General features: G+C 37.4%; 2 protein-coding genes across 14 annotated transcripts in view; one reads left to right on the forward strand and one right to left on the reverse strand.

Annotated features, from left to right (window-relative positions):
- FBXO22 (F-box protein 22) overlaps positions 1–10,645 on the forward strand; it is a 34,884-nt gene extending 24,239 nt beyond the window's left edge. For all 7 annotated transcript variants that reach the window (XM_038010197.2, XM_008015785.3, XM_038010198.2 and 4 more), the window contains 2 exons: positions 2,481–2,646; positions 5,279–10,645. In XM_038010197.2, the coding sequence (XP_037866125.1) occupies positions 2,481–2,646; positions 5,279–5,696 (584 nt within the window). In that variant the 3' untranslated portion in view covers positions 5,697–10,645. The remainder of the gene's footprint in view (positions 1–2,480; positions 2,647–5,278) is intronic.
- The window catches only part of NRG4 (neuregulin 4), a 121,920-nt gene continuing 105,374 nt past the window's right edge, over positions 8,791–25,336 (reverse strand). For 5 of the 7 annotated variants that reach the window (XM_038010203.2, XM_073012351.1, XM_038010207.2 and 2 more), the window contains one exon: positions 8,791–8,899. In XM_038010203.2, the coding sequence (XP_037866131.1) occupies positions 8,859–8,899 (41 nt within the window). In that variant the 3' untranslated portion in view covers positions 8,791–8,858. The other 2 variants (XM_038010208.2, XM_008015782.3) reach the window with 2 other exon arrangements.

Below are 25,336 nucleotides of genomic sequence, written 5' to 3' on the forward strand. Positions count from 1 at the left end.
CCAGAATAGGTCATTATTTGGTGTTAGTAATTGGTCATTCACACATCTGCATACCCTTTGTTTCCTTAAGTAACTGTCCTCTCTGGTAACCACCTTAGGTCTGTCAAGGTGGAAGTCATGTGGTCAAATCAAATGGAAACACAAGTGTGTTAGGTATTGGATTCATTTTCCTGTCCCAAAGCACCTCTGTTTGATAATGCTGGCAGCAGACATATATACGGCCAACAATCATGAAAAAAAGCTCCACATCACTGATCATTAGAGAAATGCAAATCAAAACCACAATGAGATTCCATCCCACACTAGGCAGAATGGCTATTAAAAAGTCAAAAAATAACAGATGCTGGTGAGTTTGTGGAAAAAAAGGAACACTTATACACTGTCTGTGGGAGTGTAAATTAGTTCAGCCATTGTGGAAGACAGTGTGGTGATTCCTCAAAGACCTAAAGACAGAAATACCATTTGACCCAGCAGTCCTATTACTGGGTATATATTCAAAGGAATATAAATTATTCTGTTATAAAGACACATGCACATGTATGTTCATTGCAGCACTATTCACAATAGCAAAGACATGGAATCAACCTGAATGCCCATCAGTGATAAACTGGATAAAGACAATGTGGTACATATACACCATGGACTACTATGCAGCCATAAAAAAGAATGAGATCATGTCCTTTGCAGGGACATGAATGGAGCTGGAGGCCATTATCATTAGCAAACTAACACAGATACAGAAAACCAAATATTGCACGTTCTCATTTATAAGTGGGAGCTAAATGATGAGAACACATGGACACAAAGAGGGACACAACAGACACTGGGGCCTACCAGAGGGTGGAGGGTGGGAGGAAGGAGAGGATCAGGAAAAATAACTGATGGAGAATGAATGGGCTTATTACTGAGGTGATGAAATAATCTGCACAGCAAACCCCCATGACACACGTTTGCCTATGTAACAAACCTGCACATGTATCCCTGAACTTAAAAGTTAAAAAAAAAAAAAAATCAAATTGATAGTCTATAAACAAGCTGCCCAGAGGCTCCAGTGAAACCTGGGAGCTGTGGGCAGAGGGAGTAGGCCGTCTCTGTTACACTGTGCCGCCTCCTAGTGGTAGCAGCTTTTAGTTCCTGTGTCACAGAATTTAACATTTTCCTGCTTTGGAAGGAACTTTCAAACACTAATTCGCCTTTACTCTCACCTGCTTCCCTGGAGGAGGTGAATAAAGCCTGTATTTCAGTGATGTAGTAGTTTCCTAGGCTGCTGTAACAAAGTACCCCACATTTGGTGGCACAGAATGAGAAGTTTATTATTTTTTTTTTTTTTTTTTTTTTTTTTTTGAGACGGAGTCTCGCTCTGTCACCCAGGCTGGAGTGCAGTGGCCCGCTCTCTGCTCACTGCAAGCTCCGCCTCCCGGGTTCGCGCAATTCTCCTGCCTCAGCCTCCCGAGCAGCTGGGACTACAGGCGCCCGCCACCTCGCCCGGCTTATTTTTTTGTATTTTTAGTAGAGACGGGGTTTCACCATGTTAGCCAGGATGGTCTCGATCTCCTGACCTCGTGATCCGCCCGTCTCAGCCTCCCAAAGTGCTGGGATTACAGGCTTGAGCCACCGCGCCCGGCGAGAAGTTTATTCTGCACAGTTCAGGAGGCCAGAAGTCTGAAACTGAGATGGCAGTAGGGGTAGTGCTACCTCGGGAGGCTCTAGGGGAGAGTCTTTTTCTCTTCCTGCCGCTCCAGTTTCTGCTTCTGTGGTCACCCTGCCTTTTCTTCTTTGTCTCTCCTTTTGTATATCTTTTATTATGAGGACACTGTCATTGGATTTAGAGTCCACCTGGATAAGCCAGATGATTTAATCTCAAGATCCTTACTGACTGACATAGCGAGAACCCATCTCTACCAAAAAAAAAAAAAAAAATTAAATTTAAAATAGATCCTTTTTCCAAATAAGCTCACATGCATAGGTTCCAGAGATTGGATGTGGATATACCTTTTGCGTGGGCAGGGGGCACTGTTCACCACACTATAGGTGGTTAGCGCCTTTTCTCTCCTTTAAAAAATAAAACGTCTGTAAATTCTCACTGCTGCTAGCGCAGCTCTGTGTAAACCAGCGTTCTCTTTTGTTCCCTACCGGGAGCCAGCTTGCACCTTGGTCCACCAAGGATTGCTGCTCAGTACATAGCTGCTTCGTTATTTGTGTTCATTGTATTATTTATTAATACAAATAGCCATTTGGTTTTTTTAATAGAAAAAAATTATAAAGAGTTTGCATAATGTTTGTAAGAAATGAAAAACGTGATACAGAGATAGAAGAGGATATAAAATAAGATTTAAAAAATGGGAAATTTCATAGCTTAAGCTACTAAATTGCCCTTAAGGAGGAATGCAAGTTATTAGCAGTAACATTTCATTTTGCAACATGTATAAAATAATTTGTTTTAAGGCTGTCTTTAACTCTTACTCTTCATTTCTCTGCAGGTCTTTTAGATAACCCTGAACTTCGTGTGGTCCTTGTCTTTGGTTATAATTGCTGTAAGGTGGGAGCCAGTAATTATCTGCAGCAAGTAGTCAGCACTTTCAGTGATATGAATATCATCTTGGCTGGAGGCCAGGTGGACAACCTGTCATCACTGACTTCTGAAAAGTATGTCTTGTGTGTGTCTGATTTCCTCTGTGAATGAGGGGAAATGGTCTCAGGTTTTGTCACTTCGGGGTTAACAATTTAAAAACCACGTTTAAAGAATTGCTAAGAAAATAGTTCATTCCATTTTGTAGTAGACATTGGCTAAGGGGCTTACTCAACATAATTCTACTTACAGTTGAATAATTACATTTTTATATATATTGTCCTTTAAGAACTTCTTAGTTGGACTCACATTCTCCTTAAAATTTATTTTGACATTGCCTGTTGATCTTTCCTTTGACAAATGTGGTATTCTCTGTGACCTCAATGTGTCACCTCCTCTCTAGTTTCCTCTTTTAAAAGAAACACATGGTTCAAGTGTACCTTTATACAAAACTTCTCAGAGCTTCATTGAAAATCTGGAAGGGGAATAGTATTACCTGTGACAGTTCCCAAATCTGTCACAAAAAAAGTCACAAAACCTTTTTTTCCACAGAGCATCTTGCAAGTCCTACTGGTTTTTGGAAATGCTGTATTAGATCTTTTGAAAGGCTTTTTCAAGCTCAAAAATTATGGATCTTTGATTTTTGTTACTAAGGCTTTTGCTTTCAAAGATAAAAATATTTGCTCTTCTGTCTTGGGAGCCATTACTTCCTTTCCATCTTGAATGAAAGTGCATATCATTTTGAGTTTGAAACCATTAGGTGGACATAAATGTCATTTGTTTCCAGCAGGAAAATGAGACCCTACCCCACCCTCAATGCTTGTAAACACTAGTATTTGTTTCCCACTCTGTTTAATATTTGCATCCTAGAGTGGTGACTTGGGGACAGACTTGGAGATCAGTATCTGTAAGAATTATGTAAGTTATCCTAGTTATACTCTGTCTTCTGGTAGTCTCTGTGAGCTAGATCTGGGAAAATAGCTAAAATTGAGGTCCCTGGACTGCCAGGAAGGAGGAAGAGAGGAAAGCCAAGTACGTTGAATCCCAGGCAGTAGAATATCAAACACTGGATTTTGTGCATATATACACCGAATTCTTGGTGACTAAGTTATTTCCCCTCTTGTCTAATTTTTCCTGTATCTTTGCTATTAACTTTTAAATTGTATACCGATAGGGCAATGGTGATTCAACATACAGTTTACCTTTGAAATGCAGGTATCTCACTCGGACTTAAAACATCTGAGGCGCTAGCTTGTTAGTACAGCAATTTGTGTATCATCTACTTTTTATACCTAATATGAGAAACACCCTCCACCCCAATCATTACTTTTCATATGACCCATTAATTTTAATGTGGTCTTCATACTCTGTCAGTGGTTAAGAGAAACCGTTGAGTAAATGAGTGCTCCATTTTAATAAAGTCCAGATAACCCAACTGATCCAGTGCCCAAAAGGAAGGTGAATAATTCTTTGAGGCAAGATTGACAATGTGTATTAACAATTCTGTACCAAAGAGGAAATGTGATAAAGTTTTAAAAGCAGCAGAGTACTTCAGAAGATAGATTTTGCCCCTCACAAACTCGTTTTACTACTAGCTAGCCTTATTACCTTAGTCACTTAAGCTTTTTGCGTCTTAGTTTCTCAGTAATCCAGTGAATCTTGCCCATTTTATAGATTCGGATGTTGGAAGCATGATAGAAATGTAACATACTTGTTTCTCCCCTAGTGGATGTTCACTATATTATTTGCTTTATAACTTTTATCAATGTTGTATTTTCTTTTGTAAGGATATTTCATTTTTTAAAAAAACCAGGCAAATACAAAAACAAAACATGAGTTTTTACCATCAAATTAAGCTGAATTCTAGACTCAAAGCAATAAACAAGACAAAAAAATAACATTTTCTAGTGGACTAGACATAAAGCTAAACCTTCTAGAGTTAATAGTATTGTTTTTAAAATTATCCTCTAAGACTGGGTACAGTGGCTCATGCCTGTAATCCCAGAACTTTGGGAGGCTGAGGCAGGAGGATTGCTTGAGTTCAGGAGTTTGAGACCAGCGTGCGCAACATAGTGAGACCCTATCTCCACAAAATGTTTACAGATTGGCCAGGTGTGGTGGCATGTGTCTGTAGCCCCAGCTACTTGAGAGACTCAGGCAGGAGGATTGCTTTATCCCAGGAGTTTGAGGCTGCAGTGAGCTATGACTGTGCCACCGCACTTCAGCCTAGCTAACAGAGAACCCTATCTCCAAAAAAATAAAATCACCCTCCATTATTATATTTTTAATATATGTCTTTCAGAATTTGACAGCTGAAGTGGGGGGAAAGATGTTAACAATGTAAATAATAGCAGAAGGCTTCGTTTAATGGATATCTTTGTGTATATTAATAAAATTATAACATTCCTTTTAAGGAAGTCAGAAAGGTAAGGAAACTGTCCCTTCTAATAACCGAATATGGGTTTCAGAAATTGTTATGGATGTGCATTGCCCCTTTGTATCTGTGACTGAAAAAAATGGTGGCTTCTCTTGATCTATTTTAATAGTTTGATTTTTGACCGTATTTTACTCGTCTGTGAGGGTGAGCCTCAGATTAACCATAGGCTGCTAAAGGCAGCAGCCTCCCATCAGTGAATCAGGAGGATTTTGCTTCTGTACTTAAAAATTTTAATGTTTCATGAGATATTGCCACTTTTCTAAATTTTCCAGGAACCCTCTGGATATTGATGCCGCAGGTGTGGTTGGACTGTCATTTAGTGGACACCGAATCCAGAGTGCCACTGTGCTCCTCAACGAGGACGTCAGTGATGAGAAGACTGCCGAGGCTGCAATGCAGCGCCTCAAAGCGGCCAACATTCCAGAGCAGAACACCATTGGCTTCATGTTTGCATGCGTTGGCAGGGGCTTTCAGTATTACAGAGCCAAGGGGAATGTTGAGGCTGATGCGTTCAGAAAGTTTTTTCCTAGTGTTCCCCTATTCGGCTTCTTTGGAAATGGAGAAATTGGGTGTGATCGGATAGTCACTGGGAACTTTATATTGAGGAAATGTAATGAGGTAAAAGATGATGATCTGTTTCATAGCTATACAACAATAATGGCACTCATACATCTGGGGTCATCTAAATAATTAAAGTGGCTTTCATAATATATAACTTTCTGGTTCTGCCTTTTTCAGAAAATGGAAACTTGGGCTATGTGTATTTTAAACAAAAATAACTTTAGATATATCTTTTTTGTAGCTTTGATTGATGCTCTAAGATGACGAGAGTAGTTTTTAATATATTAGATGAAGGACAACTTTGGACATAACACAGACTAGGAGTTGAGAGCTTTTGCATCAGGCACAAGCAAACTGATTATAGTTGTGTTGCACCAGATCGTGTAGCTGCTGTGTGACGTGACCTTAAATAGTCTTCCTGCATAGGAAGAGCAAAAGGGGATTCATCAGTAGGACAGAGATTTAAGACATTCCCTGACTACCCCTTGCGTTGTTAGCTGATGTCTTTTAGCAGAATCATGAAGACCTTTTTTCTCCCTTTTTTTTTTTTTTTTTTTTTTTTGAGACGGAGTCTTGCTCTGTCGCCCGGGCTGGAGTGCAGTGGCCAGATCTGAGCTCACTGCAAGCTCCGCCTCCCGGATTTACACCATTCTCCTGCCTCAGCCTCCGGAGTAGTTGGGACTATAGGCACCCGCCACCTCGCCCGGCTAGTTTTTTGTATTTTTAGTAGAGACGGGGTTTCACCATGTTAGCCAGGATAGTCTCGATCTCTTGACCTCGTGATCCGCCCGTCTCGGCCTCCCAAAGTGCTGGGATTACAGGCTTGAGCCACCGCGCCTGGCCTTTCTCCCTTTTAATAAAGGAGAAAAATATACTGATGGTTTGAAAAATTTTTCTCTGCCTTTCAGTTTTATGAATTTTTTCAGAAGTAACAATATTATTACTGACTTTTTACTTATTTGATAAAAATTAAAGAACTATTTTTGTTTTGGTCAGATAAATTGACAAGACTAATCAGTGTTTTATCATAAGTAAAACATTTTTCTTTTTTCCTTAAAAATCTTTTTTTTTCACCTAGGTCTATATAGCTAACTGGTAGACCAGAGTATTACATCATCTTATTTTGGTTTTATACCAATAAAACATAGCTTGGAACTCATTCAGGTAATGTTTTGCATTTCATTGCTTTTGGATGAACAAAGGAAGTAAACTAATCCTTCATAAACAAAAACCCAGAATAGTTGGTATTTGTCAGCTAGTCATTCCTGTCATATTCCCAGTAGAATGATTTTCAAGTTTGAATTTCTATACAAATATCTAAATAAGAGATGTGCAGACAGCACCAGTTTTCCCTCAATATCCATTCTTTCCTTTTTGTATAATGATAGAACCTTTGATTTTTCAATTGGGTATGCCTCCTAGAATAAAGACTACATTTCCCAGTCTCCTGTGCAGGTATGACTATGTTCTGGACAATGGAATGTGAGGGGCAATGATTTGTGTCATTAAAATGGCATGACCATTTATTTGCCCCTTTCTCCATCTTGTTGCTTGGAATGTGGATCTGGTAGTGAGCCATCTTGGACCCTGAAGAGAAGGCAACACACCATTGTGGAAGAAAAGTAACAGAAGGATCCTGGTTGCTGTACAACCTCGTTGAAGAAACGCCATTAAGTGGCGTGGACTATCCACCTCCAGACTGTTTTACAAGAGAGAAATTAGCATATTCCACCTAATACAATATGATGTAACTAATGTTACTTTTGTAACAGTCAGTGGTTTGTTCTAACAGGACAGTAGGACACTTGCAAGGTAAGTAAAGTCAAATGTATTAGCATTATTCCTCCTTTTCCTTTTTTATCACTTTTATCCCTTTTTTTAAAAACTGAAAATATTTCTCTTGCTATTTATATATATATATGATAAAAATACTTAGAAGATTCCTTTAATTTATGGTTATTCTAAATCCTAGTTCCTGAGGAAAGAAAAATTTGTCAAAACTTTTCATCTGTGAATATTTATATTTAGCTCATGCTATTTAGCTATTATCAAAATACCTCAAAATTTTAGTCTTTGGATGTGCTCATATAGCACATAAGTCTAATATTTTTTAAACTTTATTGTCCCTGATATTAACCAGAATTGGTTGAATAGTAGAGGAAAAGGGATTTTTAAAACCGAAAATATGAACAAAATGAGCCTTAGAATTGAATGGGTTATTTTAAACAAATTAATACTCATAAAATGTTTTGCCACTTCTCAAAGGAGAGTCTGATACAGGATAATTTCATACAATATTTGATGTTGTTAAAGGGTTCCTTTTTTCTGAGCCTTTGGAGCTTGTTACAAACACTAAAATCATTTAGTCACATGGTTGCAACCTTAGTGCAAAGTAAAAAGGGAAAAAGTTGACCTAATAGAAACAGTAGTAGTACTGATAAGAATAAAAGTCATCCTCCCTGCCTCTCAGAGGCCTTGAAGTTCTGTGAGGAAGGGAAATGGTAATTTAGCCAAAGTTAAATCTGTGTAACTCATTTATTACAATTTTGAAAGGCTTGTCTTAGAAGCATTAGAGTATTAGCTAAAAACAAACTAAATTCCTAGAGATGACAATCATTGTAGTCCTCTGTGAAACTGAAAATAACAATCACATGAAAAAAATTTGAGCATAAAAAAGAGAAGTAAAGGTATACCCTTAGCCTACATACTGAGCTGACGATCAGATCATAGAATGCTTTATTTAATCAAGACATTTAAAAATACTTATTTCATCTACATACTTTCAAAGCAAAATAATTTCTGGGGCCACAGTTTCCTTTGTATAAGACTTAAGCAAGGAATATATTTCCATGCCCTTTGATCCAAGTAAAATCTAAGGAAAAGGGAAAGTAAACCTTGAAATTAAGACCTAGAAATAGATCCACCCTTGCAGATTGATAAAAGTGGGCAATCCAGTAGGTCAGTTCACATTATAGTTATCTCAGTTTTGCTTAAAGCAAACCCTAACCCTCAACCTAGGAGGCCAGATAGCAAAAGATGTGCAACTGGTTTATATTGCAAATTTAACAAAATGAACATGCAAAGAATTACAATAGAAATAAACTTTTACAAATCTGAGAACTTTCTATGCAATCTGCTGAAATTTTTAAGAATATAAATGTGCTTCCATCATTTTTTACCCAGTCTGGCCCGGGCTTGCACTGCCATAAATTCAGTTTTAATGGGAACAGAAGACTCCAGATCCTCTTGATGGGAAGAAATCATGAAATTTTAGATGATTGACTTTGATTTTCATTTGTAGAAACTGGGTATGAATTGGCTTAATGAAAATCCTAAAATAATAAAATAAGCATTAGTAATAATATCCTTGTTAAATGAACAAAACGAACACTTATGCGATATAAAGAATGTGGTACCAGAAACTTTTTAGGGAAGAATAATAAAATATTTGCAAGACCTATTATTTTTGTTTTATATATTTATATATTATATACATATATCTACCCTATGCCACAACTGAAGACAGGTTACAAGAACATATGCTACTACAAAATAGGAAACTGGCAGAAGCCAATAAGTATCACTTAATATTTTGGCATGGAAACTTTCTTTTTTTTTTTTTTTTTTTGAGACAGAGTTTCACTCTTGTTGCCCAGGCTGGAGTGCAATGGCACGATCTCGACTCACTGCAACCTCTACCTCCTGGGTTCAAGTGATTCTCCTGCCTCAGCCTCCTGAATAGCTGGGATTACAGGCATGTGCCACCATGCCCGGCTAATTTTGTATTTTTAGTAGAGATGGGGTTTCTCCATGTTGGTCAGGCTGGCCTCAAACTCCAACCTCAGGTGATCTGCCCACCTCGGCCTCCCAAAGTGCTGGGATTACAGGCATGAGCCACTGTGCCCAGCTGTAAGCTTTCATTTCTTAAAACAGATTTATAAAAGTTTTTGCTCTATAGTGACTGTTATCACAGCCAGCAAAAACAGGCAAGATTGATTAATTTAGAACAAATTGAAAGAAAATATATTCATTAATGTTGCTTTTAAATGCAAATGATCAGATTGAGAATTTTGAGACCATTGACATTTTTCTAATTCTCACTAACCAAAATTTAATCACTATACTTAATAAACATACTCTATTCAAGGTCTTGTAATACTAAAATTATAGGGAGGAATAAAACATAATTGACCCCAGCGACATCAGCAAAATGGGCAGACTAGGAAGCTGCAAGCTTTTGTTTCCCCATCAAAACATTAAAAAAAAAAAAAAGAATAGCAACGTCTGAACGAACTTTATTAGAACTTTAGAAAACAGTCAAAGGTTTACAGCAACCAAAAGAATTCCCAGTCATCTTCAGAATGGTAGGAAAATACTGAGTTTTTAGTGACTCTTGCCCCAACCCCTCCCTGCATTGTGACAGTCTTGAAGCAGCAGCAGCCCAATTCCCTCCCTTGAACTGGAGAAAACATAATAGACTTTTTTGGCATATTACTGTGTACATTTTTTTCTAACCTGTCTGGGGATACCTGAAGGACTGACACAAGGTCTCATCTTTTTTTTTGCCTAACTGGAAGGGTGGGCACTGCTTATAAAAGCTGCAAAGAACCACAGGTACATGGGGCAGGAGGTTATAGGTGGAAACATAAAATAGAACAACTAAGGCCCAGAGGAGAATCTGGGGTAAGGCTTTGGGAAATTAGGAAATTAAGAACAGTTAAATATATACAGGGGGGATTTAAAATGCGACATGCATATGCCCAGGGAAAACACTTGCCCAGAAAGTTCTAAGACCTAAGCTTTCACCTTGCTCTGGTCCCTAAGCTCAAAAGCAGGTCAAAGTAAGTATTGGAGGATTACCTGGCACAAAGCCAATTTGTAAAATCTAGGATAGCACCTGGCATTCGGGGGAATTTATGTCAAAATAGCTGAATATGACATAAAAAGAAGAGAGACTTCAGTGATCACACACAAAAGGGATAGTCTTTTATAAAAATAATTTGGAAAACTCTCAAAACGAACGGATGACAGCTTTTTAAAAAAAAAAAAAAAAAAAAAAAAAAAAAAAAACTAGAAAACCATGGGAAAAGGAAAGAATCTCTTACCTAGAGTTACCATATTATAATAGTGAATACCCAATTCCCAAGAAAAAAATCACAAGCCTTACAAAGGAACAGGAAAATAATGCCCATTCAAAAGATCAAAATTAATTGACAGACATTGTCCTAGTGAAGGACATTAAACTAGACATATACTTTAAAACAACTCAAATATGCCCAAAGAACTAAAGGAAAGCATGAACAAAGAATTAAAGGAAATCAGGAAAATGATAAATGAACAAAATCAGAATATCAACAGAGATAGGCATTATAAAAAAATTCTGGAGGAGAAAAGTATAATGAAATTTTCACTAGAGGGGTTCAGCAGCAAAGAATAGCAAAGAATCTATTCTTTAGAAGAAAGAATCAGCAAACTTGAGATGGGATCATTGAAAGCAGAAACAACAAATCAAGCCTGCATAGTTTTAAAAGATATATATCACACGCAAAGAAGTGAAGAAGATACAAAGCATTTTTGAACCACAACAGGATGTAGTTAGAAATCAATAACAAAAGGAAAATTGGAAAATTCACAAACTTGTGGAAATTAAACAACACACTCAACCAATGGGTCAAAGAAGAAATCACAAGAGAAATTAAAAAGAGAAAAATGTAGCATACCAAAATTTATAGGATGCAGTGAAAGCACTGCTAAAGGGGAAATTTACAGACATAAATGCTTACATTAAACAAAAAACATCTCATGTCAACAGCCTGATTTTGTAACTTAAGGAGGGGGGAAAGACACACTAAATCCAAGGCTAGCAGATGGAAGGAAATAATAAAGATTAGAACAGATAAATTGAATAAAGATTAGAAACACTAGAGAAAAATCAGTGAAACTACAAGTTCTTTAAAAGACCATAAAGTTGAGAAGCCGATACCTAGATAATAAAAAAGGAAGACTCAATTGCTAAAATAAATGAAAATGGGGACAGCACTCTAGATTCTAGAAAAATGAAAAGGGTTATAAAATAATACCTTGGACAACCTAGATGAAATGGTCAAAATCCTAGAAATGCAAAACCTACCATTGCTGAACTATGAAAAAAATTTTAAAATCCAAATAGAACTAGAACCAGTAAGGTGATTGAATTAGTAATCAATTCTCCTGGAAAAAAAAGCGTTGGACCTGATGGTTCTCATTTGTGAATTCTACCAAATAAGAAATAACCCCAAACCCTCCCAAACTTTTTCCAAAAATTGAAGAGGAAGGATGCTTCCTAATTCATTCTGATGCTGAAGCCAGACAAATATACCACAAGAAAAGATTACAGACACAAATATACCACAAGATAAAGATTACAGAAGAAAAGATTCCTTATTTTCACTGATTCAACAATTCTCAATACTAGGAAACTGAATGTAGCAGCATATTAAAAGGATTGTACAGCATAACCAAATGGAATGAATTCCTGGAATGCAAGGATGGTTCAACATACAAAAATCAATATAATATACCATATTAACAGAATGAAGGGAGAACAACCAGATGATTATCTCCATTGATCCAGACAAAGCATTTGACAAAATCCAGGAGCCTCTTGTGATTAAAAACACTCAACAAATGAGGGATAAAAGGAAACTACCTCAACATAATAAAAGCCAGATATTAAAAGCCCACAGTAGACACCATACTTAGTGGGGAAAGACTGAAAGCTTTTCCTCTAAGATCAAGACAACAATGCTCACTTTCACCATTCCTATTCAACACAGTACTAGAAGTTCTAGCCTGAGCTAGAAAGAGAAAAGACATCCAAGTTGGAAAGTAAGAAGCAAAATCCTGTATGTTCACAAATGATATGATCTTTAGACAACCCTAAAGATTCCACACCAAAAAAATAAAACTGTTAATTCAGTAAGGTAGCAGGATACAAATTCAACCCACAAAAATCAGTTGCGTTCCTATACACTAACAACGAACAATCTGAGAAGGAAATTACAAGAACAGTCCCATTTACCATAGCCCCCAAAATAATATGCACAGAAATTAGCTTACCCAAGGTGGTGAATGGCTTGTACAATGAGAACTACAAAACCTTGCTTAAAGATAAAAATAAATGGAAACACATCTCATGTTCATGGATTGGAAAATCTAATATTGTTAATATGTCAGTACTACTCAAAGTGATTCACTACAATCTCTATCAGAATCCTAGGAATTTTTTTTTTTTTTCTCCAGAAATAGAAAAACCCATCCTGAATTTCGTATGGAATCTGAAGGGATCACAAATAGCCAAATCAGTCTGGAGAAAGAACAAAAAATTGGAGGACTTAGACCTCCATATTTTAAAACTTACTATAATGCTACAGTAATCAAAACAATGTGATTCTGGCATAAAGGCAGACAGATCAATGGGATACACTGGAGAGCCTAGAAATAAACCCTCTCGTCTGTAGCTAAATGATTTTTGACAAGGGTGCCAAGACTATTCGAAGGATAGTTTTTTCAACAAATAGTGATGGGAAAGCTGGATAACCATATGGCTAAAGAATGAAGTTGCAACCTCACCATGTGCAAAAATTAAAGTGGACCAAAGACCTAAATGTGAGAGCTAAAACCATAAAACTCTTAGGATGTGGCAATGGTTTATTGGATATGATACCAAATTCACAGATGACAAAAGAAAAAATAGGCAAATTGGACTTCATTAAAATTCTAAAATTTTGTGCATCAAAGGACACTATCAACAGAGTGAAAAGATTACCTATGGAGTGGGAGAAAATATATGCAGTTCACATACCTAATAAGGATTAAACATCAAGAATACACGCAAAACTCCCAAAATGCAACAACATAAAAACCTGATTTAAAAAATGGCAAAGGATTTGGATAGATCTCCAGAGAAGACATGCAGATAGCCAATGAGCACATGAAAAATGCTTAACATCACTAAACAGTAAGGAAATGCAAATCAAAACCACAATGAGATACCACTTTGTACCCATTGGAATAACTGTTATTAAAATTAAAAAACACACAAGTGTTGGCAAGGATGTGGAGAAATTGGAACTCTTATTACTGATGGAAATACACAGTGGTGCAGCTGCTGTAGAAAACATTATAGTGATTTTCCAGTTAAATACAGAATTGTCATTTGATTCAGCAATTGCATTTCTGGGTATATACACAAAACAATTGAAAGCAGGGGCTTGAGGATATATTTGTATACCAGTGTTCACTGCAGCATTATTCACAGTAGTCAAAAGGTAGATACAACCCAAATACCCAACAGATGAATGGATAGACAAAATGTGTTATATCCCTACATTGGAATATTATTCAGCCATAAAAAGGAAATTCTGTTACATACTGTATCATGGACGAACCTTTAAGACATTAAGTGAAGTAAATCTCAAAAGGATACTACTATATGAATCCACTTATGTGAGGTGCCTAGACTAATGAGATTCATAGAGACAAAGTAGAACAAAGATTATTTTTTGTCACAGGGGGCAGGAGGAAATGGGAATTTATTGTTTAAGGGGCACAGAGATTAGTGTGGGATCATGAAGTTTCGGAGGTGCATAGTGGTGATTGGTACATTCAATGAATGTATTTAATGCCTCTAAACTGTAAACTTCAAAATGGCTAAAATTTAAATCCTATGTACCTTTTGCCACAGTAAATTTTTAAACCACACACACACACACAAAAATCATATGGCCTAGCTATTTAAAAAAGGGGGGGATGGGGTATTTAGTCACAAGACATAGAAGAACTTTAAGTGTATATTGCTAAGTGAAAGAAGTCAGTCTGAAAGGCTACATAATATATGATTTCAAAATATATGACATTCTGGAGAAAGCAACGTTAGATAGTAAAGAGAGTGGTTGCCAGAGGTTCAGTGGGAGAGAGGGAGGGGTAAATACATGGAGTAGAGATTTATAGGGCGGTGGAACTACTGTATACAATACGATAATAGTGGATACATGGCATTATATATTGGTCAAAATTCATAAAGACAACAGAAAGAGGACCCTTCATGTAAATTATAGGCTTCAGCTAGCCTGGGTGACAGAGTGACTTTGTCTCAAAAAATAAAGTAAAAATGTGTCAATATTGGTTAAACAAATATACCACACTAGTGCAAGATGTTAATAAAGGCCTGGGGTGGGTAGAAGCATAGGGGAACTCTGTACTATCTGCTCAGTTTTTCTGAAAATCTAAAACTTCTAACAATAAAGTCTACTAAAATTATGTGAGCGCTTTTCATTTTGTATACTCTGTCTCAGTGGCTCACCCTTATGTGTTTGTGAAATGAATGAATTATGGGTGATGAATGAATCGGTGATGCTAGTGACACACTGAATTCACAGTGCCTACACTGGGCCAGATTGTAGAGAAGCCAGCGTGCATCCCAGCCTTGACGAGGACATAGTTCAGAGACGAGCTGTTATGTTCGGCCGGTGCACGTGCTTCTGCCTAAGCCATTTACCAGCCCCAGACCTTTCCACTGCTCCAAGACTTTATTTTCACACTTCCTTAAAGTTACTATTCCTTTTTCTTTTCTTTTTTTTTCCTTTCCTTTTTTTCCCATGTAACTTAGGTGGAAAAAACTGGAGAAACTAAATTGTTCTGACCTAACCAGTTCTTAATGTTGCACCTAAAAAGATGAAAACTGCATTCTGAAAAATCATGCACTAAAACTTATAAGGAAAATAGTTTTGGAACTTTGTAACCTGTGTAGTACAATAACAATCCTAAATTTCCACTGGTATTTGCACCTAGAATTAGTCAATCTTTTGCAGTCAAACTTTTGGGTTTTTGTTTCTTCCTTTGAGAGACAGATCCTTGAAATCAGTCACTTCTAGTAGAAAGCATTTTCATCAATACTGAAAGAATGACACAGAGGTATCCATCAGTCAGTGCTTTTTTCTAATTGCCAGGTGAAATGTCTTCTCAGTTTTTTCATCAGTACTTGCAGCTTCTCAGATAACATGGGAAGAATGAGGTGGTTTTGAAGCCACTAAGCTGGCTACTCCTTGCACTTAAAGGATTTTCATCCTTTTTCATAAGATCTTCATGTATCCCTTAGGGTTTCTCTCTAGGTGTGTGAATATTTGCTTCTGATTGCTTCAGCACATCAGCTTTCTGGGGAGAGTCATGTTGAGCCAATGTGACTTCTGAATACTGGTATCATCCCCTACTTAGCAGTTGCCAATGGACTGATGCACATTACAGAAGCACACACACCTTGCAGCAGAATGGATTATGGTTCATGATACGACAGGTTACACAAGCGCTTTATTTAGGAAATAAAGGATTAAATTTTTAATTATTTTACCTAGTGGTGTTTCATTTTCTGCCTTTGTAAAATAAAAGCAATGATTTGGTTCACTTTGACGTTTCTTCAGTGTTCTCCATGACCTATGAAAAATAATGAAGAATTAAGATGCTTTCTCCATCGCAATTTTTCTTGCTATGCACACCTACCTACATGTCTCTTATCTTCTTCACATATATAAGCCAACCCCTTCTGTTTGTGATAGGGTATGTTGAGGTAAACTAACCTAGAATTATCAAAAATTTTCAGCACCCTGACAAGACTCCTCAGAACGCTGAGTTATGTCGGGTTCTCCCTTAAAGTCTCACGTATAAGTTCCCTGCACACCTGCCCACACCCTCCGCCCCTCCCCGTCTTTGCTCACTGCCTCTTACCCAAAGTTCTAACAAGCCTGGTGACCTCTCTGAGATATACTAGTTAGAAAAGGGTGGTTGAGGGGAAAAGATTGCTAGAGTGAGTCACTGTAACAATGACAATAGCAATGACAATAATAGATGGCAAGAAAATACCGAGGAAACAAGGACTAATAAAACCTGTGGCTAATTGGGACTATTTAGGGACAAAAATTCCCTCTAGCCAACGACCCCTGAGACTTTAACACTCATATCTGTGGAAGTGCAGTAAGAAAAACATGGGTTTAACCTCCCTAAACCTCAGTTTTCTCATTGTAGTGAGAATAATACCGCCTACCCCATACAGTTGTTAAGATTTATAGGAGTTAAAATATCTGAAATATTAACCATAGTACCTGGCACACATAGGTATGTTATGTGCATGATCATCTCATTACACTGCTTTCTTTCCATTTTGAGAGTTGTGTTGTCAGCATTAGGGCATTATTGCAGTAGGGATGATGTATAACAACAATATAAATGCATGCTAAGACTTTAGGCTGTGGATTTATGTTAGGAATAAATTGGAAAGATTGCCTGGGGAGGCTTACATTCCAGAATCATACAAGGCGACATGAATAAACTTATCAATGAAATAAGGCTTGATGGTGTAGTGGCAAGAAGACATCCTTGGTGAAGGAAGGTCATTAATAAGTTTTAAAAATATAATGTACCTTTATGCTATGATTTTCATAATATGAGCTAACATTATTAAGCAAGTCCCAGTCTTAATAATCAGCTCTCCTCATCAGAGAATCTAATTTTATTTTCATGACATGTATCTCGTCACATTTAGTAAAAGGCTTTTGTGTATGTGTGTGTGTGTGGGGGGGGGGGTGGTGGTGATTTGTTTGCTTATAGTTATGGCCTTGCAGTTATTGAGATTGTTCAACCTTGAAAAAAATGATCAAATGAACTGTGAGCTAAACCTAATACCTTATCCCTCTTTTAAACCTTTGTTATGATGTCTTTTTCTATTAAAAAAACAAAAACAGCAATTTAATACTTGAGTTCCTTTTTTTTTTTTTTTTTTTTTTTTTTAAACAAGTATGTCTTTATAAACAGAAGTCAAGCTGTTTTATATGTGTGTGGATTCTAAAAAATAATTAAGCCCTTACCATGTCACTGAACATTCTGGGGGAAAAAAAAATCAAGAGGCAAACCTTTTGGGGAAAATGCTGTTGATGAATTACAAGCATGGTACTTGTGCATTCAAGATCTAATGGCAGGATACTATTCCCAAACTTGTTTATATCAGATTTGACCCCTAGCATTAACCTTTCCAGTTAACCCCATGATCAATTTAAAATCTTTCCATTCTCTGACAATTTTTTTTTTTTTTAAATGGAATCTCACTTTGTCGCCCAGGCAGAGGCACAATCTCGGCTCACTGCAACCTCCCCCTCTCGGGTTCAAGTGATTGTCCTGCCTTAGCCTCCTGAATAGCTGGGATTACAGGCACCCGCCACCATGCCTGACTCATTTTTGTATTTTTAGCAGAGACGGGGTTTCACCATGTTGGCCAAGCTAGTCTCAAACTCCTATATTCTCTGAGAATTTCTTCATGGTTATTTAACCATCAAGCACTTTAAAAATTAATGTGGCTCCAGACATTACAAATATAGCAAAGATCTACAAACCTAACAAACGATTTAAAAGACATGTTTTTATCATGTACAGGAGTAAAGTATGGGAACAGATTATCCCTCCTGATAAGTGATAATTCTGAGCACAATAAAACACATCAACTGATAGCATTATTTAATAATGGCATCTCTTTCAGGCTGACTGACTTTTAATTGTGGTGAAATATACTTAACAAAATTTACCATTTTAACAATTTTTAAGTTCAGTAGCATTAAGTATAGTAGTCCCTTCTTCTCCACAGGGGATACATTCATACATTCCAAGACCCCAGTGGATGCCTGAAATCACCGACAGCACCAAACCTAAATACACTATTTTTCCTACACCTATGATGAAGTTTATAACTTGGACACAGTAAGATTAGCAATAATAATAAAGTAGAACAAGTATAACAATATGACAGCATCACTACTCTTGCACTTTGGGGCCATTATTAAGTAAAATAAGGGTTATTTGAACACAAGCACTGTGATACTGTGACAGGTGCTCTGATAATGAGATGGCTAATAAGTAGCTAATGGGCAGGCGGCATATACAGTGTGGATGTGCTGGGCAAAAAGATGATTCACATCCTGAGTAGGTCAGCGGGAGATTTCATCATGCTGCTCAGAAGGGTGTGCAATTTAAAACATGAATTATTTCTGGAACTTTCCGTTTAATATTTCAGACCACAGTTGACTGCAGGTAACTGAAATCCCTAAAAGCTAAACCACCAGTGAGGGGTTATTATTGTACATTCACATCGTGTGCAACCATCACACCATCTCCAGAACTTTTTGTTTTTGTTTTGTTTTGTTTTGTCTTGTTTTTGAGACGGAGTCTCACTCTGTTGCCCAGGCTGGGGTGCAGTAGCGAGATCTCGGCTCACTGCAAGCTCTGCCTCCCAGGTTCATGCCATTCTCCTGCCTCAGCCTCCCGAGTAGCTGGGACTACAGGCGCCCGCCACCATGCCCGGCTAATTTTTTTTTTTTTTTTTTTTTTTGTATTTTTAGTAGAGATGAGGTTTCATCATGTTAGCCAGGATGGTCTCCATCTCCTGACCTTGTGACCTCAGCCTCTCAGTGCTGGGATTACAGGTGTGAGCCACAGTGCCCAGCCCTCCAGAACTTTTTCATTATCCCAAAATGAAACTCTACTCATTAAACAGTAACTCCCTATTCCTCCCCCGACAACCCCGGAGACCACCATTCTACTTTCTGTCTCAATGAATTTGCCTATTCTAGGTGCCTTGTATATGTGGAATCACACAATACTTACCTTTGGTGTCTGACTTTTTCACTTAGCATTTCTTCAGGATTCATCTATGTTGTGGCATGTATCAGAATTTCATTCCTTTTTAAAGCTAAATAATACTCTATTATAGGTATATACCACATTTTATCTATTCATCCACTGATGGATATTTAGGTTGTTTCCACCTTTTGATTACTGTAAGTAATGCTGCTATTGAGGCAGGAGAGGTAGTCAAGGAAGTAACCATATTCTTGGTTACAGGGGTGACCATACAGTCAACACAATAAGCCCAGCATTCGCATTGGAGTCCAGCTCATTCAAGCAAAGCTCTCTCCAGTAAGGAATTTCCCTGTAGGGAGCATGTGCATTTTGATTTTACTTGTCCTCAGACTGATCCATTGCTCATTATAATTGTAAAAAACACATCCCTGAGGAGAGATTTAAGATGCTAATGAGATATGTGATGTGTGAACAAACATGTATAGCTACTGGCATGTGCACCCAGAGGACCACCCGAAACATAGTTACTAGTAACAGCTCTTCCCACCTCCTCATGAGTAATAATATTAAGACTCAGAAAGGGAGTCTCCCTAGTGCCAGTCTTTGCTGTTTCATTCTCATGAGCAGCCTGCCCTGAATCCTCTCTCAGGGATTCTGCACCTAACTTTCAAAATACTATTTTTCCTTTGCAATAAATTTGCTGTATGCTGCATCTCTGTTGTGTGTCTCTTGTTTAAACTCTTTTAAACTGAAAAGAACCAAGGTCTCACAACAGCCATCAACACTATGAGTGTAGGTATACAAATATCTGTTTGAGTCCATTCTTTCATTTCTTTTAGATGTATACCCAGGAGTGGAATTGCTAGATCATATGGGAACTCTACGTTTAATTTTTTTTTGAGGACTTGCCATACTGTTTTTCTTAAGGTGGTCGTACTATTTTACATTCCCACCAACAATGCACAAGGGTTCCAATTTCTACGTGTTCTCACCAACACATGGTTTCTGGTTGTGTATTGTTTGTTTGTATTAGTAGTAGTCACCATCCTAAAGGATGGAAGTGGTACCTCATTGTGGTTTTGATCTACATTTCCCCAGCAATTAGTGACATTGAGTATCTTTTTTCATGTGCTTATTGGCCATCTGTATATCTTCTTTGGAGAAATGTCTGTTCAAATCCTTTGCCCATTTTTGAATTAGGTTGTTCTTTTACTTGTTGTAGTTGAGTTTTAGAAATTATTTATATATTCTGCATATCAAATCCTTACCAGATACATGATTTGTGAACCTTTCTCCCATTCTATGGATTGCCTTTTTACTCTGCTGATAGTTCTTCTGATGTACCAAAATTTTAAATTTTGATGTCCAATTTGTCTAACTTTTCTTTGGTTGCTTGTGCTTTTGGTGTTATATAAAAGCAATCATGGACAAATCCAATTTCATGAAGCATTTCCCCTGTTTTCTTCTCTTAGTAATTTTAGCTCTTACGTTTAGGTCTTTGATCCACTTGGATTTTTTTTTTTTTTTTTTTTTTTTTGAGACGGAATCTTGTGTTCTTGGCTCACTGCATCCTCCGCCTGCCGAGTTCAAGCAATTCTCCTGCCTTGGCCTCCTGAGTAGCTGGGACTACAGGCATGTGCCACCATGCCTGGATAATTTTTTGTATTTTTAGTAGAGACGGGATTTCACCATGCTGGCCAGGCTGGTCTCGAACTCCTGGCCTCGTGATCTGCCCACCTGGGCCTCCCACAGTGCTGGGACTGCAGGCATGAGTCACTGCACCCAGCCCTACTTAATTTTTTTATATGGTGATAGGTAAGGGTCCAACTTCATTCTTTAGCATGTGGATATCTAGTTTTCTCAGCACCACATAGTGAAAAACTGGCTTTTAAAAGCAACTTACTGAGGTATAATCTACAATTTACAAAATTTACCTTTTTAAAGTATGTAATTCAGCTGGGCATAGTGCCTCATGCCTGTAATCCCAGCACTTTGGGAGCCCAGGCAGGAAGACTGCTTGAAACCAGGAGTTCGAGACTAGCCTGGGCTGCATAGCAAGACACAGCAAGTCTCTACAAAAAAAATTTAAAAATTAGCCAGGCAAAGTGGTGCACACCTGTAGTCTCAACTACTTGGGAGGCTGAGGCAAGATTGCTTGAGTGCAGGAGTTCAAGGTTGCAGTGAGCTATGATCATGTTACTGCACTGCTAGAGCCTTGGGCAACAGAGTGAGACCCTGTCTCAAACAAACAAAAAAAATAAGTATACAATTCAATGAATTTTAAAATTTACGGAATTGTGCAATCACCACCACAATCCCATTTTAGAATAAATCCATTACCCTAAAAAAGATCTCATGTCCATTTGCAGTAATTCCCCATTCCAATCTCATACCCTAGGCAACTGCTAATCTATCTTAATATAAATGTAAACATACAAAGTGTGGTGTTTTGCAGTTTGTATCACATAGCATAACTGAGGTTTATCTATGTTATCATATGTATGAGTATTCTGTTTCTCTTTATAGCTCAAGAGCATTCCATTTATAGATACACCACATTTTATTTATCCCTTGAGTAGTGGATGGATGTTTGGATTATCTCCACTTTTTAGTTACGAATATTGCTACTATGAACATTCATATTCAAGTCATAATATGAACATGTTTTCACTTATTTCAGGTAGACATTTAGGGATGAAATTGCTGGGTGATATGATAAATCCATGCTTAACTCTTTAAGAAACCAACAAATTGTTTTTCCAAAGTGTCCGTATTACTTTACAGTCCCACCAGCAATGTATTCCAGTTTCCCCATAGCCTCACCAACACTTGTTACTCTCTTTTTGATAATAGCCGTGTTAGTGTGTGTTAAGTAGCAGCTCATTGTGGTTTTAATTTACATTTCCCTAATGACTCAAGTATCTTTTAATGTGCTTGTTACCCATTTGTGTATTTTCTTTGGTAAAATGTCTATCCAAATATCTTGCCCAGGCTGGGTGCGGTGTCTCACGCCTGTATTCCCAGCACTTTGGGAGGCCAAGGCAGGTGGATCACTTGAGGCCAGGAGTTCTAGACCAGCCTGGCCAACACCAAACCTTGTCTCTACCAAAAAATACAAAACACTAGCCAGGTGTGGTGGCACATGTGTGTAGTGCCAGCCACTTGGGAGGCTGAGACACAAGAATCCCTTGAACCCAGGAGGCAGAGGTTGTAGTATGCTGAAGTCATGCCACTGCCCTCCAGCCTGGGTGGCAAAAAATGTGTATATATATATTGCCCAAACTTTAATTGGGCTGTCTTTTTATTATTGAGTTGAAAAAGTTCCTTATATATTCTAGACATGTCCTTTATCCATCTTTTATATCCATTTGCAAATATTTTGTCCCAGTTTGTGTCTTGCCTTTTCATTTTGAAGCACAAAAGTTTTAAATTTACATGAAGCCCAATTTATGAAATTTTTTCTTTTATCAGTTGTGCTTTTTGTATTGTATCTAAAAATCTTTGCCTAATTCAGTGTCACAAAGACTTTCTCTTATGTTTTCATCTAAGGGTTTTATACTTTTAGCTCTTATACTCAGACCCATTTTGAGGGTTTTTTTGTGCATGGCAAAGGGTCTGAATTCATGTTTTTGCACGTGAATATCCAAACTGCCCCAGTATCATCTGTTGGAATGACTATCCTTTCCATACTGAATTGCCTTGGCAGCTTTGCCAAAAATCAATTGTGGGCTATCTGGATGCCAATACCACACTGTCTTGATTATTGTAGCTTTATAGTCAGTCAGGAAATCAGACAGTATGAAGCTTCTAACTTTGTTCTTCCTTTTCAAAATTATTTTCTCTATTCTAGGTCCTTCGCATTTCCATGGTAATTTTAGGACCATCTTGTCAATTTTTACAAAAACACCTGTTGAGATTTTGTCTGGGATAGCACTGCATCTATATAGGTCAATTTGAGAACTGATATCTTACAATATCGAATCTTCCAAATCTATGAACAAAATATAACTCTCCATTTATTTAGGTCTTCATTTCATTTCTCTCACCAATTTTTCTTTTTTTTTTTTTTAGTTTTCACTGGATAGGTCTTTCATATTTTTGTATGATGTATTCCTATGTACTTACTACATTGAGATTCTATCATTAATAATTCTTTTTTAAATTTCCATATCTAATTGTCATTGATATATAGGAATACAATGGACTTTTTTGAAATTTTAAGATAAGTTTATTAAGTCCAATGATGAAATCTATCAGAAGAATATTCTCCTGAAAATCATTTCTTCTTGGAGAAAAGGAAAGGAAAATCAAAACCCTCTGAGCATAGCCAGGATGGTGTGACAGTCAAGCCTCTCTACAGATGGGGACAGTCCTCTTGTCAGTGGAGTCACTCTCTGGGTCAGCAGGATTAGAGTCTGGATCATCCTCCTCATCCCCCAGCTCCAGGTCATCCATTTCCTGGAACAAAGACTCAATTACCTCCACGTTGTTTCTAGCATCCTCTAAGAACTGGATATCAGATGGGTCAAGATTTGGATCTGTTTCAAGTAGCTGTTTCCCACTTATTTTTTCCTGCTTATTCTTTCATTTGGTTCTTTTTGTTTTCCAAGAGTTCCATATCAAACACAGCTTCTCAACTTAAGAAATGCTTAACTGTAAACAGGAATGCCATGAAATAATTGCTCTATGGCTTCTTCTGCTTCTTCTTGTTTCTCGCCCAAATTTTAATTGGATTGACTTTTTATTATTGATTTGAAAGAGTTCTTTTTATATTCTAGATACATGTCTTCCTCCCTTTTGGCTTTTATCTATTTCATTTAATTTTTCTTGCACAGCTGCCACTAAAGATCATCACCACACCAAGATTTCTTCAGCTTGTAATGCTAAGAATTTTTAAATGTCTGAGACATTGTCTTCTAGATTTTCCAAGAATGTTTCATAAAAAGGAGTTTCATTTGGGTATTTCTCACTGTCTGTAAACTTGAGGGTAGTCTGAACAGTTTCATTATTTTCTCCAGCCTCAGAATATCACAGTAATGGTAGAGCTGGGTGGGTTTTCTTTTTCTTCTTCTTTTTTTTTTTTTTTTTTTCTGAGACGGAGTCTCACTCTGTTGCCCTGGCTGGAGTGCGGTGATGCAATCTCAGCTTACTGCAACCTCTGCCTCTTGGGTTCAAGCAATTCTCCTACCTCAGCCTCCCGAATAGCTGGGATTATAGGCTCCTGCCACCATGCCCGGCTAATTTTTGTATTTTTAGTAGAGACGGGGTTTCACAATGTTGGCCAAGCTGATCGTGAACTGCTGACCTCAAGTGATCTGCTCCCCTTGGCCTCCCAAAGTGCTGGGATTACAGGCATGAGCCACTGCACCTGGCCAGCATGACATATCTTTATTCATCCTTTTACTTTTAACCTCTTTGTGTCTTTATCCTTAACGTATATTTTTTGCAGATAGCATATCACATTAATTTTTATCCAATTTTACAATCTCTGTCTTAATTGGGTGGCTTAGACTTTTTACAGGTTGCTCTAGAGTTTCTAGCATACACTTTTGACTTATTACAGTTTCCCTTCAAGTGATGATGTACTGCTTGACATTTAGCATAAGAACCTTACAGTGGGGTATTTCCCTTGCTACCCTCCTAATCTTTGTATTTCCTTATTATACATTTTGCTTTTATGTATGTTGTAAGTCCCATACTATGTTGTTATGATATTTCATTAAATGGTCGATTATTTCTTAAGGAGATTTAAATAATAAGAAGAAGATCTTACATATTTACCCACGTAGTTGTCATTTCCAGTGCTCTTCCTCCCTTTATGTAAATCCATATTTCCATCTGATATTGTCCTTTTGCCTGAAGGACTTCCTTTAATATTTACTTAGTGCAGTTCTGGTGATGATAAATTCTTTCAACTTTCATATGCCTGGAAAAATCTCTATTTTGCCTTCATTTTTTCTAAATAGTTACTGGTTTTTTATGGCTTTGAGATACAATTCACATACCATAAAACTCACTCATTTAAATTGTACAATTCAATGGCTTTTAGTATATTCAGAGTTGCACAACCATCAGCACAATCAAATTTATGACACTTTCATTCCCAAAAA

This window comes from Chlorocebus sabaeus, chromosome 26 (assembly GCF_047675955.1).
Source record: "Chlorocebus sabaeus isolate Y175 chromosome 26, mChlSab1.0.hap1, whole genome shotgun sequence".
Lineage (NCBI taxonomy): Eukaryota > Metazoa > Chordata > Mammalia > Primates > Cercopithecidae > Chlorocebus > Chlorocebus sabaeus.